At 42.8% G+C, this 17,482-nt stretch overlaps 1 protein-coding gene across 2 annotated transcripts in view; it reads left to right on the plus strand.

Annotated features, from left to right (window-relative positions):
* LOC113155071 (metabotropic glutamate receptor 7) overlaps positions 1 to 17,482 on the plus strand; it is a 213,178-nt gene that overhangs the window by 85,470 nt on the left and 110,226 nt on the right. For both annotated transcript variants that reach the window (XM_033325996.1, XM_026349572.1), the window contains exons 3-4: positions 6,806 to 6,941; positions 7,304 to 7,458. In XM_033325996.1, the coding sequence (XP_033181887.1) occupies positions 6,806 to 6,941; positions 7,304 to 7,458 (291 nt within the window). The remainder of the gene's footprint in view (positions 1 to 6,805; positions 6,942 to 7,303; positions 7,459 to 17,482) is intronic.

A 17,482-nucleotide genomic window follows, 5' to 3' on the forward strand; every position in this document is an offset into this window, starting at 1 on the left:
TTTAATTCAAACTAAAAACTTCTTGGTAGATTCAACCTGCAGCAGTCACTCATGAGTTCGACATCAGTCATGTTCACAGTTTTCATTCATCAGTTGATTCCAGCTCTTTCACTTCTTAGTTTTTCAGTATTTGTTAAACAGCTGTTAATGCAGCTTCCTTCCTTATTTTTCACATTTATTAATGAAAGATGGAAATATCTCTACTGTACATCAGTAGTTGTCAGCTACTGTCTGTGATGGGAGGACATGCTGAGCTTGAATACACAGGACTGATCACTGATGCATTCTTCATGCTTGAGAGAAAAGACTACAGGCCGATCAGTGTGTCTGTCTCTAACTACACAGTTCACAGAAGGTTAGATCTCCTGCAGCCATTATGAACGTGTTCTACTCAGACCGCTCAGTTTGACAGGGAGCAGATTGTCCAGATACCTTAAAGGGATAATGTTTGTCTTAGCATCTCCTTTGAAAGACAGTGAATTGGTTCCATGTCCTACATTCACCTGTGTGTTTCCAAACTGCTGCATGTGATGTAGATAAAGATAAAGATGTATTGTCTCCAGAGGAAGTGTCTGTTTTAAGGTTTGAGCAGTAAAACAATCTTAGAGAGTTAGAAAGAAGTGAACAGACCAGACCTCATCTCTGCTGCAGGCTTCAGGAAACATAACGCACCTCAATCTCCCACCAAACTACCACAGGTCTGATTAGATTAGATTAGAGTTTATTGGGCACAGTATGAGCACAGAGCCAATAAAATACAAAGAGAGAGAGTATTATCAAGGTGCAGATATTAGCATAGTGTTGTCATAATTGTAAAATGAATACTGTGCACAGTGAGACTGTTCTGATTTTAACCATTACTGGACATTTCCTGTGATCTCACTCAGACATTATTGGCATGCACAGAACATTTCTCAAGTATTCTGCAGCCTTTTTAAATAAATCTGCCACCAAACACTAAGAGATCATTTCAGGGAATAGGATCAAATTCCCTGAAAGTGTGAAGATAATTTAATCTCCATGCAGAGAGATGTAAATGTATAGGTACAGTAAATATGAGGGGTTACTGCAGTGTTGACCACTGCATAGCCAATGCCAAATGTTTTATTCATTGGCTGAATAAAATGCGGGGCCCACAACAAATACTCCTCGTACATATATTTGATCTGGCACACTGCAGTTCTCCAATTGAATTTGAGATGAGGACTATTGGGGATATATTATGAAGTCTCGCATGAAGTTTTCACCAGAAGGGAGGAAAAATCCTTCTTCTTTGTCCTTGGTCCTTATGAAGTTAAATGAATGATTTAGAGGCACACGTGCATGTTATTGACAATATCCTCAGTAAAAACTGATATGACGTGTGAGGAGCTCTGCTTATGGACCACTGGCTTTATAAAGTGTTTAGATCATTATTTGCTGAGTAAAAATTTAAATACAGCTTTATACAAAAGTACTGACATTTACAGTACATATGTAACTGTGTGTCTTTGGTTGGAAACCCAATGTGTTAATAGGTCTATTAAAGGGATAGTAAAAATACAAATGAAAAACTCAAAATGGCTGTTTGCTCGATCTTTTGATTAAGTAGAAAATGAATTTGCTGGTCTCACTTAGAACCAGTGGCAGTGATGTGTCCCCTCATACATGATCATCTTTTGGTGTTGAGTGTTTGTTTAGCTGCTTCCTGTTCCCTCGTTTGTCTGCTCCCAGATGTATGTTTCATGGGTGGCTGCTTTGAATTCATAACATGGCAGCAGCTTCCCACCCTGAGGAAAGAGCATATATCAGCTGCTAATGATAAGTATCCAGCGTTGCAAACATTTATTTTCGTGGAGCACTGTGAATAGGTGATACATCACTAGCTCCTGAAGAACCTAATTAAGGCAGGTTGTCTATCAGCCTAATGTTTGTCTCTCACTTCACTGGGAGCTACACAGGGACTGTACCTTTCTACGCTCCACACAGAGCTGCAGCACAGGTCTGATCGGATAATAAAACTTGACGTACAGTAAGAATCTCATGAGCAGCTCTTTCTGCTGGAGATTACATTTATATGCAACTACACTGCAGCAGCCAGCACGCTTTCTAGGAAACAAGACATCAACTGGGTCATGTTTCCTATTAACTTAGTGAAGATGTAAAGTTCCAAAACCTCCACTCATAGTACCGTAACTACAGCATTATTAAGCTGTTTCCTGGTTAAAGAGCATTTTTTCCATGTGTTTCAGTCAAAAGACAATCAACCAGGATCTGTTGCAGTTTACTTCCCATGTTGTACCCAACATCAGGATCACTGGATGAATTATCCTCCAGTGCATATTTAGCAACTTCCTGAATCATTATAACCTGCATGTTTGTGTAACAGCTCTTGGTTAAGATTAGAGAATGGTTTTAAAACAGAAATAATAAATGGACTATTTGTTTAATTAAAACCAAAAGCAGCGTTATATGTATTAAAAAATAAAAAGTTGTAATCCAGCCTTTGATTCCATCTCCTAGAAACATGTTGCTGTTGCAGTATTGCAGGATTGTCATGAGTGGCTGTTGACAGTGGAGTACGATCAGATAATTCTTCACCACATTAATGACTTCCCACTAACACATGTTGGTACCATGGCAGCTTGATTGATAATAAAACCTCTAAAGTTCTGAGATTAGTTTCCATTGAATCAGTTTCAGACGTGCATGTTCCTCGTCTTCATTTCGGATTTGAACTGTCCTGTGGCTGATGTTAGGAGGAGGCCTGGTGCAGACAGTAAACGGTAGCGGACAAAACAGGAGAACGGGTTCGTCATAAACAACTTGAACTGGGATGAGAAATACAAAATCCATATTCACATTTACCAGACATCATGAGACTCTAAGTTTTCAGATCTGTTCCACAAGAGGAACGAGTGGAAAAAAGTGGACGATAGCTTTTGAGATGAGCTCGTTCTCCAGCTGCTCCAAAAGACACAGATGTTACTGCTGCTTCCTACAGTAGATCGCTTCAGTGCAGACGGAGCACGTTGGTCTTCAGCTGAGACGACAAATAAGAACATCGATCCATGTATTTATTCCTCAGGCATCAGACACCTTCGTGTCCTTCCTGTATTGACAGCCTGTCAGATTAAGACCATTCATCAAGACCATGAACAGGCTGGCCAGTAAAAACCTCCACTACCCTCTACAGGATAGGTGATATTCTGAAGCATGGATGAACTTGTTCAGATTTCAAACATTACCCAGCAGGAGAAAACCATGCAAACTTTTCCTCGGCTCAGTCTTTCTCATCCAGCAGCAGGAAGGAGGTGAAAGCTCTAAGATGTAAATAAATCACTTTGAATACTGACCAGGGGATTCGGTTCACGGGGCAGTCGATGCTTCTCTGTACAGATACAAATGTAATTCAGAGACTCGGTTTGTAGAACAAGAATTGGAAAAAGGACGAAATAGAGAAGATGAAAGACGAAAACAGAAAATGAAGGGAGAGAAAGAACTAGAAAGACAAAGAAGCAGCATGGGGGGAAAGAGAGGAGGCTGAAAAGTGAGTCAGGTGGTGTTTGTTTCACATTACTGAGTTTAGTGGAAATGCCGGCTCCCTGTGAAGACTGTATTAACCTCTGAACACTGGAATTGAGTTCCCAGTTGGTGGTTTATTGCAGTCTACTGGGACATACAGTCCACATTACTGAACACTCACAGGGAAATGCTGGAACTGAGGTGAAGAGGTGAAACAAATCATCTCACGTGTAAACCTGATTTAATGGACGAACATCTGAGTTCAGTGTCTGAAACTGAGTTTGACTTGTTATGAGGACAGATTCGACTCCTAAACTTAAAGCTTTACTTTAAAGTTCTTATCTTGACTTGAATATTTTGCTCTGTTGCTCACTTGTACGTTACTTAAAAGCGTCTGATAAATAACAAATTGTAAAGTACTAAAAGTTCTGTTAAATTAGAATTGGGCTAATGTTAGCTGAGAGTGTGATGATGAGAGTGATGAGAGAGTGCTGAGGGAGTGATGAGGGGAGTGATGAAGAGCGTGATGAGGGGAGTGATGAGAGAGTGATGAGGGGAGGGATGAAGAGAGTGATGAGAGAGATGGAGTGATGGGGAGTGATGAGAGAGTGATAGGGAGGGTGAGAGTGATGAAGAGAGTGATGAGGGGAGTGATGAATGAGAGTGATGAGAGTGGAAGTGATGAAGAGAGTGTGAGGGGCGTGATGAGTGATGAGAGAGGTGATGAGGGGAGTGATGATGAGGTGGAGTGATGAGGGGGTGATGAAGAGAGTGATGAAGAGAGTGATGAGGGGAGTGATGATGAGAGTGATGAGGGGAGTGATGAAGAGAGTGATGAGGGGAGTGATGAAGAGCGTGATGAGGGGAGTGATGAAGAGAGTGATGAAGAGAGTGATGATGAGAGTGATGAGGGGAGTGATGATGAGAGTGATGAAGAGAGTGATGAGGGGAGTGATGAAGAGAGTGATGAGGGGAGTGATGAGGGGAGTGATGAAGAGCGTGATGAGGGGAGTTATGAGGGGAGTGATGAAGAGAGTGATGAGGGGAGTGATGAAGAGAGTGATGAGGGGAGTGATGATGAGAGTGATGAAGAGAGTGATGAGGGGAGTGATGAAGAGAGTGATGAGGGGAGTGATGAGGGGAGTGATGAAGAGAGTGATGAGGGGAGTGATGAAGAGAGTGATGAGGGGAGTGATGAAGAGAGTGATGAAGAGAGTGATGAGGGGAGTGATGAAGAGAGTGATGAGGGGAGTGATGAGGGGAGTGATGAAGAGCGCGTGATGAGGGGAGTGATGAAGAGAGTGATGAAGGGAGTGATGAGGGGAGTGATGCGGGGAGTGATGAGGGAGTGCTGATGAAGAGCGTGATGAGGGGAGTGATGAAGAGTGATGAGGGGGGGGATGAGGGGAGTGATGAGGGGAGTGATGAAGAGCGTGATGAGGGGAGTGATGAGGGGAGTGATGAGGGGAGTGATGAGAGAGTGATGAGGGGAGTGATGAAGAGAGTGATGAAGAGAGAGTGATGAGAGCGAGTGATGAGAGAGTGATGAGGGGAGTGATGAGGGGAGTGAGATGGAGTGATGAGAGAGTGATGGATGATGAAGAGAGTGATGGGGGAGTGATGAGTGAGGGGATGAAGAGCGTGATGAGGGGAGTGATGAGAGAGAGTGATGAGGGGAGGAGTGAGTGCTGAGAGGGTGATGACAGAAAGAGAGTGATGAAGAGATTGATGAGGGGAGTGATGAAGAGAGTGATGAAGAGAGTGGAGGGCCCAGCTCGGCATACAGCTTTCATATTGTTTGTGTAGCTTGAGGTGTAAAAGGTTTTCATTTATCAATGTGTGCAAACCAAGATTCTATGTAAATGAGTTGTTGAAAAGCAAATACTGATTTATCGCTGCCACAAACTGACACAGCAGCTGTCACTGCCCTGACCTGTCGCGGCCTCTAAAACTGGCACAATCTCAGATCTAATTTAAGATTCTTGGAAAACTGAACAGCCCTGACGTGCTGCCGCTGCCTTTGTCTCACCACTGTGACAGCAGCTGCTACTTTTCATAAGATGTCCTGTGAGCCAAATGTTGCTGGTGGAAGTGGGCGTTACAGGGAGTCAGTGAATGGTTCCATTCGTAGACCTAACAAATGTTAATGAAGTGGTCATGTGATCTAAAGCCGTAAAGCAGAGCTGGATAGACGACAGCTCCTCGTTTGTCTGTTGATCCTGAAATATCTCAACAACCTCTGGATGAATGTGATGAGATTTAGAACAAACGTTCATGGTGCCTGGAGGATGAACCCAGCAGCGTTGGTAATCCTCTGACTTTTCCTCTAGCGCCACCATCAGCTTTTCCATTTGGGGTATGGGGTAAAATCTCTGGATAAGTGTTACCTGCCAGCTTAGAGTTATAGATCTGTGGAACTGTAATCAGCGTAAAAGCATTGCTTAATAAACTGGGTACAAGTGGAATGTGGGTCAGGAAACATGAGGACCAGGCTGAGAGAGATCAGCACGGTGACTGTTGTTCATACAGTACATGCTCATATATCAGCTCATGATGCTGCTAATGCGATTGAGACACGAGGAATTAATGGAGATTTAAAAAAGTCAAATGGATTTCATGGATCAGGAGGTTGTAGTTGGTCAGTGCTGCTGAAATTGGTACCAAACTGGTTTTTCTCAGCGTCTGTGTCTTAACAGATCTAAATCTTATACATCATCACACAGTTGTGCATTGACTCATCACAGTGATGGAGGCTTCTTTACCTCCACCTTCATACACTCTTCATGTATGTGATGACAGAAACATGCCTACACTTACACCAGGAAGTTTTTAGGGCAAATTTTGTGAGTGATGAGAAAAGTTTAAAAAGTTTCACACTGTTTTGTGCCGTTGAGTGACATTTATTGAAACTAGCGTCTTTCAGCTTGGGGCTCTCTCAGCCTTTTTCCTCATGCTTTGAAAACGGCTGTGTGGAGAAATGGAGGTGGTTTCATGAAATGTCAGCCACCAGACAGAGAGGAGCACAGCTCTTTCTTCTGCTGCTCCATTAAAGTCTGCTGCATTTTCCTTCTTTTAGATTCTACAATTGCCATAACTTTAACAGCTACTTTCAACCTTTTGGACGAACTCTTGGTAGAACCTTTTCACAGATGTTTCTTAAAGGTTAAAGTCATTGACAATAAAATCAATAAATGACACTTTTTTGCCTCAGAATTCAATTTGAACAGAAAATGCATCAGGTTCAGCAACATGGTCTGAAAATGGCCATATATTAATGCTGCCCTTTGCTGTGTGTCCTCAGGTGGGATCTGTATAGCTCAGTCCTTGAAGATCCCTCATGACCACAAATCGTCCGACTTCGACAAAATCATCCGCCTGCTGCTGGACACTCGCTACGCCCGGGCTGTGATCCTGTTTGCCTACGATGAGGATATCAGGTAAATCACTCCACTTAGTTTTAGCACAATCAAACACATACAGGCTCACAGAATGAGGAAGGGGACTCTATAGTTTCCCTCTAAAATACCAATTACAAAGCAACTTGACCACGGCAGTAGCTGAAAAGTAAACCAGTCCCCGACTGGGATTAAGTTTGTGAGAGTGATGAAGAGAGTGATGAAGAGAGTGATGAAGAGAGTGATGAAGAGAGTGATGAAGAGAGTGATGACACATATTTGTCTCAGTGTAAGTTCAAACAAGCTGTCGTCCCACACTCACATCATAGACTGAGGTACACACACGTGTCTCTGACCAGACCTGTAAAACTGCACATGTGACTCAGCGATGTGTGTGATCACAGGGGAATCCTGAACGCCAGTAAGCGAGCGGACCAGGTCGGTCACTTCCTGTGGATTGGCTCCGACAGCTGGGGGGCCAAAAACAGTCCCATCCACCAGCTGGAGGATGCCGCTGTGGGAGCTGTCACTATCCTGCCAAAGAGAGCCACCATCAGTGGTGAGTTCATTTAGAATCCTTCTGATCTTCAGTCACCTGTGTGAATATGTCTGAATCAGCACTTTCATTTATCCTGTTCTTTCTTACAAATTCTCGTCTCTGCACCTGCAGCTTTCACATTTTCCTCTTTCCTCTTTGAAAACCTCGGTCATCAGTTTCCCCTGACACTAAATTGCACAGGACTCTTTTGATGAGGACGAGGATGATTATATATCATTATCGTTCTGTCAGAGATTCAGCATCAGCACTGTGCTGTCTCAGTATCTTAGTCAGCCCTAAAGATTTGATCAAGCTTTCGAGCAAACAGAGAAAAGTTCTCCCTAAAATATTGTGTGATCTGACTCAACATGACCTGCTTTAACTGATCGACTTTTATCATCGTGTATCTCTGTACGGGGTGAGAAGTAAAGTTGTCGATGTTTAAACAATGTTCGATCGACTAAAATAAGTCTGAAGTGGACGAGCAGAGAGACGGACGAGCAGAGAGACAGACGAGCAGAGAGACAGACGAGCAGAGAGACGGACGAGCAGAGAGACGGACGAGCAGAGAGACAGAGAGACAGACGAGCAGAGAGACGGACGAGCAGAGAGACGGACGAGCAGAGAGACGGACGAGCAGAGAGACAGAGAGACGGACGAGCAGAGAGACGGACGAGCAGAGAGACAGAGAGACAGACGAGCAGAGAGACGGACGAGCAGAGAGACGGACGAGCAGAGAGGCAGACGGGTTGTGTGGGTGGTGCTGTTTTATCCCTAGTGTCATAAAAGTAAAAAAAAAAAAAGGTGATGTTGGTGACGACTTCAAGGAGAAGCAAAACCTCTCTGACTGTTTTCGTCTTTCTGATGATGGCATTAAGATTAACGTTTCACAGCATCACAGAGCTGTTTAGTAACTACAGCAGCTTGGTGCGTGGCTGTCACGTCAAACAAAGACCCTGACAATAATATAAAGGTGCGTTTGTTGTGTCAGTTCGTTTAACATGAATGTGACTTCAAACTAAATATGAATCCTTTGTTCTTTAGATTTTTCCTGATGCACAGATAAACGAGGAAGCAGCTGCTTTTCCTTTGTGAACTGTAAGCCCTCTGCAAATATACAAAGCTCCAGTATAATGGTATTGTCAGTGTTTTGTTGTGACATCAGTATGTGACCTTTTCCTTCTCATCAAACATACATTTCACTGACATGCAGAGTATGTTTTAAATCACAACCCTCGTCAGGAGCTCAGTTTGGAGCTGAGCGTGAGCTTGGAAACATGATCTCCTTCAGTGTGCTCTTCTCCCGTCTTCTTTGAGAAAAGATTTATTTTCTGGCCATAAACTGTTGAACACTGGGGCGTGACAGGCAGTCTGGGTACCTCAGGTATAAGGGCAACAGATCCATTAGATCACAGGGTTTACTGTAAGAGATATTACAGTGGAGAAAGGTGAGAGAGGGCACTTTGTCTTGTTGATGATGAGTCACAACCTGATTAACCTCATGAACTCCGTTTTCCTCCCACTCTCGGAACTCTGTGTACAGTTTTCCTGTGATGCAATCTCACCCAGCTCCATATGCTGTGTGGTAATTTGATTAAACACAAGGTCATTTCTGAAAGTTGACCATGTCAGCACCAGACTGTTATAATGAAGGTCTTACAACTAAATTTCGACACTGCCAACCTCTTCGATAGAAGTTTGGTAAGGTTCCTCCAGGGCCGGGGGCGTGGGTGTTGGACAGGGTACAGATTACATTTACATGGAGACATTTAACAGCTGCTCTTTTCCAAAGCAACAAACGCTCCAGGAGCAACTTGTTCTGTGTCTTGTTGTTTTCTTCCTCATTAAATGTAAATACTGGATCAATCATTCTTTACATCGGTGTTTAATAAGTCGTGGTTTCCCTTCCCTCGAGCCCCGCTCGTTGCTGCTCTATCCGGATCCTGACCCAGTTCTGTAGTGTTGTACACCGGTCAGAAATCTTTAACAACTTTTTTGTAAAATAAATCCAACACGTGTGTTTGTCATAGAAATGCAAATTTGAGCTGCCTGTCTGAACACAGCTCTTTTTATAGTAGCTGTTAATTGGTGCGACTGAACCCAAGAGAGAGTCAAAATGAGAAAACACGACGAGAACAAAAGAGGGAGAGAAAAGAGGAAGTGAAAGGAAGTCGGGGACAAAGACATGCAGGTAGAGAATGAGTTGAAAATGAAGCAGCATACCTCCTGTGGCAGAGGACTCCTGCTGAGTCTGCAGCCTCCAGCTGAGATGGATCCACTTTCCAGAGTCAATTAAGCCCTCTAATCCACCAATCTGAGGCGTTTAATGTCAGACTTCTGAGAAACCAGTGTACCGTATACAACCTGAAAACCCCTTTATTATACAGCAGCATTTTTACTGCCTGAATAATAAGTTACTAACCTGAGCCCCCTCAACAAACTAATGACATGTTGGGCTGCACAGAAACAACACGGACACAACAGAAAGTTGGTCAACTAGTTTTCTCCTGCGTGTTTGTCAAAGTTAATACTCTGACAAAAGCTAAATAAAGAGTTCTCCACTCATCTCCTAGAATGTCTTTGTTTCCCATTTAAAAATCTTTAATGCAAGCAACAGCTATATCAATGTAGTGTCTAGGAGACGAGTTTAAGCTGCAGACAGAACACAGCGACATGTAAACGTGGTCACAGGTGACTGTCAACAGTGAAATAGGTCTTTGGCTGCCTAAAGATGACGGTTTGACATTTTGAAAAATCATTTTCTTGTCTTTCTCACAGTCAGATGTTCAAGTTGATGCCACGCTCATATTTGCAAAATCAATTTTAAGTTGCACTAGCTAGTGCTTAGCTTAGCATAAAGAAACACCACCTGTAAAGTTTTGAAATGTCAGATTGGAAATCTATTGTTTTGTGTCAGTCTGGGGATTTAATCTTCTGCAGAAAAGCAAATGAGCTCATTTCCCAGTTTCAGCAGAGAATCAGTCGCTCCTGCTGACAACCAGGCCACATGTCAGTGGTTATTGTAGTTTGAGGTGAGTTTCCTGAGATGAGTGGATGAGCTCCAAGATGGAGATAACCCCAATGTCCAAGCTGGAGGAGTTGTTTCTGGTGCTGAGCCACTGCAACAACAGATTTCATGTTTTGATGAACAAGTGCATGACTGTGACGCCAGGGTCGGAACTACAGTCCCATCTGTTGATTTAATGAATTCAAACACTTAATTAGTGAAAGATGGTTTTTAGTGGAGAGATATGAGCCATGAAATGAGTTAAACAGTAGTAGTGCTACAAGTATCATCATGTTGTTTAACATTTAGAAAAACACAGCTGCACTAAAGTTGCCTTTAAAACATATTTACTGGTGCAGTTTAGTTTCTGGTTGTGCAGGAAAATCAATTAATGTGAGTTAACATCATTTATATTCAGTTCTCAACAATTCATGTTAGTATTAGAATCAATACTCAGAAAGAAAGGGCATGTTTCTCCAAAGGAGGCTGAAATATCATCTCTGACCTCTGAGGATGGCAGACTACCAAACATTTGACCCTTTGTTTTTCAGGCCTCGCTTCACAAATGTGTGTTGGTGTAATCATCATTCAAGATGCAGCAAAGTTTTCATCTGCAGAAAGTCTCACTGTGGCTCTGGTTTAATGTAGAACAGAAATGAACCAGAGGGAGTTTTAATCGAGGTGAGATGTCTGCCTACACGTCAGCTCCCACCTCCACCCACAGCTCTCCCTCCTCTTTGTTAGAGACAGCGCTGGTGGGTTCAGCATTCACATGTGTACACAGCTGATAGGAGGATGCAGCTCTGAGTCTGGCTGCATGTTTAAAACATGGGAGTCCTTCTGCACACATTTATGAGAATGCAGGGAAAGACACATTCTTCAGATTATATATGAAAACCAGCAACAGTCAGATTCCCTATGAATCAGGAAAATATATTTGACCCACAACAGAAGCTTTTTATTCCTGCTGTTGTATTTTTATACTGCCTTCTTTAATATTGACTGTGTATTGTGCAGCTGGCCCGGTTGTCTCAGAGCCTCTTTGAGAGCATTTCAGGTTTGCTCTTATAACAAAGTGATACAGTAATCTCATCCAAATTCCTGTTGCAGTGTGCAACAAACAATTTAACTGAAGAAATGAGGACATAATGCATCACAGTGATGTTTCCTGATTTAATATAGAGATGTTTAAATGAATGTGTCCACAGTAGCTTATCCTCCAAACAATGATCTGTGACATATCAGAAATGATGCTTTCTAAATAGAGATTATGGATCATGCACGGCTGCCTCTGCACTCAGCATCTCTCACTGTTATTTATCTGGGGAAGCTGGATGTAGCCTGGTGCTGCTGTTTTACATCCTGTTTAAGAAATACTTTATATTACAGTGGTAGGTACTTCCAGAAATGCCATGTGCAGTAGTTATACTGACCTGTGTACACTTTCACCGACTGAAACATCTGAACATCACTGAAATTTATGCAATTACTTCAGCAGCCTTGAACACATCACCACTAAATTTCACCTTATTTTTGCTCTTTTAGTTTTCTATGGACATCAAAGATCCTTCAGCATTTTGGTTATAAATTGCAAACAAAGCTGCAAAATGTATAATGGTCTCCTGCAGCAGCTCAGTCCTCACTTATCCTGTGATATTTTCTTTCTTAGTTACCCCCCTGAGTAAATACTGAACTTGGGCAGACTGTCTTCTTTGCATATCACAAATGGACTGAATTAGAGAAGGTTTTAAAATTTGAATGTGTGATCCCAGTGGTCGAGTTTAAACTTTCATCGTTTAATCTATATTTTATTAACTCTGTGATTGTCTCTGAGGCTGTGTGTCCCTTTACTATGTCTATGTTCTTTGTCTTTACCACTTTTCTCGAGGTTTTAACTGTAGCCTATTTCTCCATTCAACTGAGCTGCAGTAACATTTGCTTTTTGAACAACAAGGCAGTGTACAAACTGCAAAGACAAAGTAGAGCCATCACAGTGGCCAAGAGGCAGTACAGAGAGAAACTAGACAGTTTCTACTCTACTGCTGATGTGGAGCAGACTACAGGACCATCATGTGCACCACTATTGGCTCCTGCCGTAGCCTGTCAGATTACCTGAACACCTTCTACACCCGCTTTGAGACAGTCAACTTACAAGTGTATTATGCATATATTTTTACCCCATATTTAATGGGGTATAAGAGCAATCTTTTTTTTTTTTTTTTTTTTGGGGGGGGGGGGGGTTGTCCAGAGAAAGATTGAAGTGCAGCAAAATATTTAGAAGAGTTCTGTTTTCAGCATTTTTTAAAAATTAAGACTGAGGCAGCTGAGCGTTTAGAGGTGGGTAGATTGTTCCAACATCGAGCTGAACCATAGTCAAAAAGTTTAGCCTGGGATCTTTTGAGCTGAGGTGAGGGGACCATAAGATGTTATTCACTGGCAGAGTGCAGTGAGAGGAATTGTAGACGTGGATGAGGGAGTTCAGGTAGACCGGTACTGTTGAGTTGACTACTTTATAGGTAAGGGTCAGACCTTTAAACCAGATGCAGCAGCTACATGAAGCCAGTGCAGAGATCTGAAAAGTGGTGTAACGTTTCCTTTTTGGCTGATCAAAAATAAGACATGCTGCTGCATTTTGGATCACCTGGAGGCGTTTGATGGTGCAGCTGGTAACCCTGTCAGTAAGACACTGCAGTAGTTAAGCCAAGAAATGATCAGAGCCAATGAGTTGTATGCACAATGAGCATCAGCCCCTCACAGGGCAGCAGGTCCAGACAACATCCCTGGACAGGCCCTCAGAGCTTGTGCTACAGAGCTTGCTGATGGACTCTACTACTGCTGTAACTAAGCAGTAACTTCTGTCTTTAACCTTTCCCTCAGTCAGAGCACTGTCCCCACCTGTTTTAAGACCACCACCATCACCTCCCCTACAAGAAGACCCCCCAACCTGCCTGAATAACTACAGGCCAGTAGCACTCACTTGACCCCCTGCATTACGCATACCGTCCCAACAAGTCCAGTGCAGACGCCATCGCCACTGCCCCCCATATTTGCCTCTCACACATGGAACATAAGGACACATAAGACAGGATGTTCTTTATCAACTCCAGCTCTGCATTTAACATGGTCACCCACCACAGACTATTTACCCTTGGTCTACACCCCATACTCTGTGACTGACTCTTAGACTTCCTGGCTGGCAGACAGAAGTCCGTCAGGATTGGAAACAGGACCTTCATCGCCACAACAAACATCGTCACCCCACAGGGGTGTGTTCTTAGCCCCTCCCTCTGCACACTTTTTACACGTGATTGTGTCACCTCAGCTGGTTAAGAAGCAGCTGTACTTCCTTAGGAGACTGAGGAAGTTTAACATGTCACCCAAGATTATCTTCATCTTCTACAGCTGTACCACTGAGCGACTGCATCCCCGTGTGGTGCTGCTGTACTATTTGATGGATCGCAGGTGAGAGGGGTGGGCTTCTCCATCCTGGAGGACTCCACACCCCCCAAACACAGACTGTTCACACTTTTACCCTGAGGTCGAAGGTAAAGGAGTGTGACATGCAGGACTTACAGACTGAGGAACTCCTTTTCCCCTCAGCCATCAGACTTGTAAATAGGCTACCTGTGGGATAGACTTGACTCATCTATCCAGAGCAGTCCTTGCACATTTTGGTAACGTAAATGCTGTTTACCAAGGTATCTGCAGTTTTGCACTAATTGCAAATGATAAAATAATTGTCATAGTTGCGTATTTATTTTGCACATACCTCTGTGCATACTTTGTATACTTCTATTTTTATCCATTTTATATCCTTATAATGCTTGTACAGTTGTATATATCTTTATTTATTGTGGACAGCAAAGGAAGAATTTCATTGTACAGGGAAACAGGTTTTACGCACTTGAATCTTGAATAACACGCCTGTCCCGTGTTTTTCACTGCGGCAGTAAAAACACTGGTGATGCTGGAATCTAAAAGAAATAACTGAACATTATGATGAAGTTGTTCGTAGCAGTGTGTGGTGAGCTGGATGGCTGTTTCCTGCAGTACTGAGCCAGTGCAGTGGGAATGCTCTCTGGCAGCCTGTCACAGTGGATCTTGGCCGTGGTGTGAGACTGAACACTAATCTGACAAACGGCAAAGAGAAGGGAGAAGGAGATGCTTAGCTACTGACACTGATCATGCTAAACATCCTTTCTCCCATTTCACACCAAACTTGTTCTCTTGTCTGTCTGCCTTTCTCTTTTCTTGTTGCTTTGTTGTCAGTCGTTGAACCGCCCTTAATATTTGTTTTACAAATCTGCTATCCTGTATTTCCCTCAGCTGCAGTATCACCACTGCTATTATTTAACATGAAGTCATTTTCTAATATTACTTTACTGCATTTCTATAATGTTTTTTTATTCTTATTTTTAGTTTCAATAAACTTATGTTTCCTGTCACCAAAACCACAAAGGACACAGACGTTAATGTGACTTTGATAGGATGACAATAAACCCTGGTGCCCTGTAACTTTCCCGCCCACTGGCTGGGACACCCCCCCCTCCACTGCAGTCTCCCCTGGGTGGTTGGCAAAAGCGTTGACCTTTTCCCTTTTTACAGTTTGCAGTATTTCCTTTATTTGCTGATACAACTAAGAGGCTCCACATGGCGACCCTTACTGTGTGTTATGATGAGTAGATAAAAATTGTCATAAAACCTATGAAGTAATGTATATTCATGTGCCCACCAGTAACTTACACATGAATGCAGAGTTGTTCTTTATCACTTTCAGGACGATTTACTTAAAGCATCAACGTCTCCTCGTTGTGCTGATATATGTTATGTGACATTTTACTGTTGCAGCTGGTGAAAAGTTGGAGCTTATTTCATCTGCAGTGTTAAATACTGAGTGTGTGTGTGTGTGTGTGTGTGTGTGTGTGTGTGTGTGTGTGTGTGTGTGTGTGTGTGTGTGTGTGTAACCTTTCTAGTTGGAAAGCTAATCAAACAACTACGATAGGACATTATTTTGTGTCCTGCTTCCTAAAATGGTGTGAAAATATGAATTTATGGTGATAATTGTACGTCACCACTGTTCTGCTCATTCAGGAATGCCTTGGGTGAAGCCTATTTCAGCCCAAGAAACCTTTTATCACTTGTTTTTGTGCTTCAACATGTCTGTGTCTCTGCACACAGCCCTGTGTGAAACCACTTTCACCTCACAAGCCTCTGTTTTCTTTTCAAATTAAGGATTAGTCTTATCTTAAATAAGGGCATTAAACGACTTTTTCTGTTTCTTTCCCACTCGAGGCACAGCTAAATAAGGGCTGGTAATTGACTTTTTTCACTTGTTTACTGGCTCTGGCCCCTGCAGCACTTTTGGCTCCAGTTTTAGCCATGACCCCTAATGGCTTCTGTCTTTTTTTTTTGGCTACTCGTCTTCAGATGACAAGAACTGCGTCCTACAAGGAAACATTATTCCCTACTGAAATTGCAGAACACCATCCCCCAAATCACAGGTTGTGTGAAGATCTTGATTGTGAAAGGAACCCCTGAGTTGATCCATCAGTCCTCCTGCAGACACAATACACTACAGTTCCAGTGCAGTTACAGAGGTCCATTTGCTTTAATAGAAATAAAGAGTGATAAACCCCATGTTTCAGAAATCTTATTCATTCTCTACTTCTCCACATCAGCTGCCTCACTGCCTTTTTGCAATCGGTGGATTTATCCTTCAACAAATATCATATACAGCCTCTTACTTACTGCCTTCACATCTTCAGCATTTTCCACATAACATTAATTTTCGTGACGGTGACGTGGTGGGGCCTCTGAAAGGGTGATCCCAGAGGACCAGTGGAGACGCTCAGTGTGTTGGGCTACTTCGTGGTTACTCAAGTTGCATTTGGAGATTTGGAAAACCATCATGCAATATAGATGTCTTCAGCTGTCATCTTTAATGCTTAAATGACCTGATTCCAATCACACACACTATTTCTGGATGGTGGCGCTTTGTTGTCAAGAAGCACTTTGTGCTGCCCCCAAACCTCAGTGAACGTGGCTGACCACAAACACTCATCAGAGAAATTCAGTCATGATGTCCAGCAGGTTCAATTCTCTATCATTTGTTGGCTCCATGAGAAAAACTAGGGACTAAATACTTGAAGCTTCTAATAATAAAAACAAATGGACCTTTGGGACTCCCTCATTTTACTGAGGTAGAATTTCTTTTTGCGCAGTTAACATCCTACCTGATAACCTCTGTCTGTCTGCATATGGCCCCAGAATGGAGGATCCATTTTCCTGTGACCAAAAGCTTTCCTTGTTTATCTAGCTTGTTTGGGCTGATCCTGGAGAGAGAGAGAGAGAGAGAGAGAGGCTTCCTTCAGGCTCAACTGAAGCTCCTTTTGTTTCCTTTGGCTGTCGGTGAAAATGTTTCCACTGGATCCTTCATTAGCACCCTGCTAAGAAAAGCAATGTTCCAGGTGTTACCGATCGTGCTGTTCTCAAGGCTCCACACTGGGAGACTGTTTATGTTAAAAATAAAATGAGGGGAGATGGAAAGTTGTTCTCTGGTGAGATATCATTTCATTTTACAGATGCTGCTACAGCCTCTTAAAACATTTGTCTAACACTTTGTGAATTGTAGCAACATCAGCAGCTACACGATTCCTAGTGGCAAGTACTGTGATAACTGCACTTTGTACACCTTCATGTGTATTCCCGCACCACTTCACAGGTCTCCGTATCCTTTAACGCATGCAGCTCATACCCTGAGAGATAAATCGCGTACCCTGCAGCACCAACAAGGTACCCTGCACACAAAACACAGTTGAACAAATATGCACCCACTTGTAGATTCCCCTAAACACTTCACAAAATCCCGTCTCACCACTTTGTCTTTAATAGTGAACCTTTAACCTCACGTATACTGAGGTAAGTTCTGAGTTTCTGAAATAAACTGCAGCGCTTTTATGGATCAGTGTTTGTCTGATAAACAGCAGCAGAAACAACCATAACACTGTACTGCATGTCTTCACAAAAGACTGTGGACTT

Source organism: Anabas testudineus, chromosome 5 (assembly GCF_900324465.2).
Source record: "Anabas testudineus chromosome 5, fAnaTes1.2, whole genome shotgun sequence".
NCBI classification, from domain to species: domain Eukaryota; kingdom Metazoa; phylum Chordata; class Actinopteri; order Anabantiformes; family Anabantidae; genus Anabas; species Anabas testudineus.